The following is a 3,613-nucleotide window of genomic DNA, read 5'->3' as shown; positions in this document are numbered from 1 at the left end:
TTTGAGCCCTCTCAGGGCACACTCTTCACCAAGCCAGACAGGGGCTTGGATCTAGGAGGCATTACGGTAATAAAATTTGTGGATGCACTTCAGGAGCGTGGCTTTCTGCCATACAACATATTTTTGACAAGGTTTTTACAAGTGTTAAACTGATATCCATTTTGAAGAAAAAGGGGGTGAAGGCCACAGGAACTGTTCACGAATACAGGACTGAGTGATGTCCCCTTAAAGATTCCAAAGAACTGAAGCAAAGGAAGAGGGGCGCATTCGATTACAGAGTCGATGAGACTGAGGAGATCATCGTGTGCCGCTGGCACGACAGCAGTGTGGTCAACATCTGCTCCAATGCTGTGGGCATAGAGCCAGTGGGGCTGACTAGCCGTCACTCAGGAGCAGCCAGAACACGGACGCAGGTCCCCCAGCCATCTCTGGTGCAGCTGTATCAGGAGAAGGTGGGGGTGTCGGCCGGATGGACCAGAATATTGCCAAGTACAAGGTGAAGATCCGGGGCATGAAGTGGTATTCGAGTTTCATTGGCTACGTCATTGATGCCGCTCTCGAGACAATGCTTGGCAGCTGCACAGGACCTGCTCCCACGATGCCCAGGTGGACCTCCTCGCCTTCCGGAGATACATCGCCGGTGTGTATCCGGACAGCAACGCTGACGCGTCCTCACGAGGCAGGCGGAGCCGGCGGCTGGAAACCAAGAGCCGCTTTGANTTCATTGGCTACGTCATTGATGCCGCTCTCGACAATGCTTGGCAGCTGCACAGGACCTGCTCCCACGACGCCCAGGTGGACCTCCTCGCCTTCCGGAGATACATCGCCGGTGTGTATCTGGACAGCAACGCTGACGCGTCCTCACGAGGCAGGCGGAGCCGGCGGCTGGAAACCGAGAGCCGCTTTGATATGATCGGGCACTGGATCATCCACCAGGACAAGAGAACCCGGTGCGCCCTCTGCCACTCACAGACCAGCACCCGCTGTGAGAAGTGCCAGAAGGGTGTCCATGCCAAGTGCTTTAGGGAGTAGCACATCCGGTGACACCGCAAGCTGCGCTTGCTTTTGTTTGTGATGAGATATTTATAGCTAATAACATACAGCAGTCGGTCACTTTGTTCTATTTGTTTTGGAAAAAGACCTGAATCTCTGATGATTTGGTTCTGTATTTTCTTCCTACCCTATTACTGTGATCTTTTTTATTGTGTTCTCTTATGTCTATATGTAAACGCTTTAAGTAATCTTAAGTGTTTGCAGATCTGTATTTTATACTGTATTTAAACTTATGGACCCCTTTTTATTCAAATAAAAATTTTGCTTTGGGCTATATTTGAGTCCTTGTAAGGATAATCAAAGAAAAACTTGCATGAACAGTAAAAAGGTTTTACCATTGTATGCCATGGTTTATAACCTTAAGATATAGGCATAGTATGTAAATGTCATATCACAGGCTGGCCCGTGGCTCACTCGGGAGAGTGCAGTGCTGATAACACCAAGGCCCCAGGTTCGGTTTGGGCTATATTTGAGTCCTTGTAAGGATAATCAAAGAAAAACTTGCATGAACAGTAAAAAGGTTTTACCATTGTATGCCATGGTTTATAACCTTAAGATATAGGCATAGTATGTAAATGTCATATCAGTATGATGAAGGACTTCTTAATCACGTTCATTTCATGTTAGTCTAAGGTATTAAACTGTCCAGGGATAGATAATCCGCATTGTACTTATTCAGAAGGCTACAGTTGCACAGTTCATATTTTCTTGATAAAAATACTTTCCATACTTAATATACATATATCCATGTGAAGTCCATTTTTATAAATAGCAGAGATCTGTTTTTTTCCCCAAAAGGTGGTCAGCATAGTTTATTAAATGTTATACAGGGGTACTTTAAAAAGTTCATGGAAAAATGGAATGGAAAGATGCTACCAATCTTCCTGTGAACTTTTTGAAGTGCCCTGCATGTATTTCCTCACTTATTTAAATTTCAGCTTTATAAATTTCTGAACTTAGGGGGAATGTATTGNAGACTGAGGAGATCATCGTGTGCCGCTGGCACGACAGCAGTGTGGTCAACATCTGCTCCAACGCTGTGGGCATAGAGCCAGTGAGGCTGACTAGCCGTCACTCAGGAGCAGCCAGAACACGGACGCAGGTCCAGCAGCCATCTCTGGTGAAGCTGTATCAGGAGAAGGTGGGGGGTGTCGGCCGGATGGACCAGAATATTGCCAAGTACAAGGTGAAGATCCGGGGCATGAAGTGGTATTCGAGCTTCATTGGCTACGTCATTGATGCCGCTCTCAACAATGCTTGGCAGCTGCACAGGATCTGCTCCCACGACGCCCAGGTGGACCTCCTCGCCTTCCGGAGGTACATCGCCTGTGTGTATCTGGAGAGCAACGCTGACGCGTCCTCACAAGGCAGGCGGAGCCGGCGGCTGGAAACCGAGAGCCGCTTCGATATGATCGGCCACTGGATCATCCACCAGGACAAGAGAACCCGGTGCGCCCTCTGCCACTCACAGACCAACACCCGCTGTGAGAAGTGCCAGAAGGGTGTCCATGCCAAGTGCTTTAGGGAGTACCACATCCGGTGACACCGCAAGCCGGTGACACCGCAAGCTGCGCTTGCTTTTGTTTGTGATGAGATATTTATAGCTAATAACATACAGCAGTCGGTCACTTTGTTCTATTTGTTTTGGAAAAAGACCTGAATCTCTGATGATTTGGTTCTGTATTTTCTTCCTACCCTCTTACAATGATCTTTTGTATTGTGTTCTTTTATGTCTATATGTAAACGCTTTAAGTAAGCTTAAGTATTTGCAGATCTGTATTTTATACTGTATTTAAACTTATGGACCCCTTTTTATTCAAATAAAAATTTTGCTTTGGGCTATATTTGAGTCCTTGTAAGGATAATCAAAGAAAAACTTGCATGAACAGTAAAAAGGTTTTACCATTGTATGCCATGGTTTATAACCTTAAGATATAGGCATAGTATGTAAATGTCATATCACGGCCGGCCCATGGCTCACTCGGGAGAGTGCGGTGCTGATAACACCAAGGCCCCGGGTTCGGATCCTATATAGGGATGGCCGGTTGGCTCACTAGCTGAGCGTGGTGTTGACAACACCAAGCCAAGGGTTGAGATCCCCTTACCGGTCATCTTTTAAAAAAAATTTAAAAAAATAAATGTCATATGAGTATGATGAAGGATTTCTTAATCACATTTATTTCATGTTAGTCTAAGGTATTAAACTGTCCAGGGATAGATAATCCGCATTGTACTTATTCAGAAGGCTATAGTTGCACAGTTCATATTTTCTTGATAAAAATACTTTCCATACTTAATATACATATATCCATGTGGAGTCCATTTTTATACATAGCAGAGATCTATTTTTTTCCCCAAAAGGTGGTCAGCATAGTTTATTAAAAGTTATACAGGGGTACTTGAAAAAGTCCATGGAAAAATGGAATGGAAAGGTGCTACCAATCTTTCTGTGAACTTTTTGAAGTGCCCTGCATGTATTTCCTCACTTATTTAAATTTCAACTTTATATATTTCTGAATTTAGGGGGAATGTATTGAAACAAGGAAACGTTTTTATATTG

The 3,613-nt window shown here is 44.7% G+C and overlaps 1 protein-coding gene across 1 annotated transcript in view; it reads left to right on the top strand.

Moving 5' to 3' along the window:
• The window catches only part of PGBD2 (piggyBac transposable element derived 2), a 28,356-nt gene extending 25,758 nt beyond the window's left edge, over positions 1-2,598 (top strand). The window contains 2 exon segments of the mRNA XM_008590813.1: positions 121-413; positions 2,156-2,598. Coding sequence (XP_008589035.1) covers positions 121-413; positions 2,156-2,596 — 734 coding nt within the window. The 3' untranslated portion in view covers positions 2,597-2,598.
• The last annotated feature ends 1,015 nt before the right edge of the window (positions 2,599-3,613 follow it).

This window comes from Galeopterus variegatus, unplaced genomic scaffold, assembly GCF_000696425.1.
Source record: "Galeopterus variegatus unplaced genomic scaffold, G_variegatus-3.0.2 Scaffold6384, whole genome shotgun sequence".
Lineage (NCBI taxonomy): Eukaryota > Metazoa > Chordata > Mammalia > Dermoptera > Cynocephalidae > Galeopterus > Galeopterus variegatus.
Note: the sequence above shows the minus strand (reverse complement) of the source record. Positions and strands in the feature narration are given on the sequence as shown.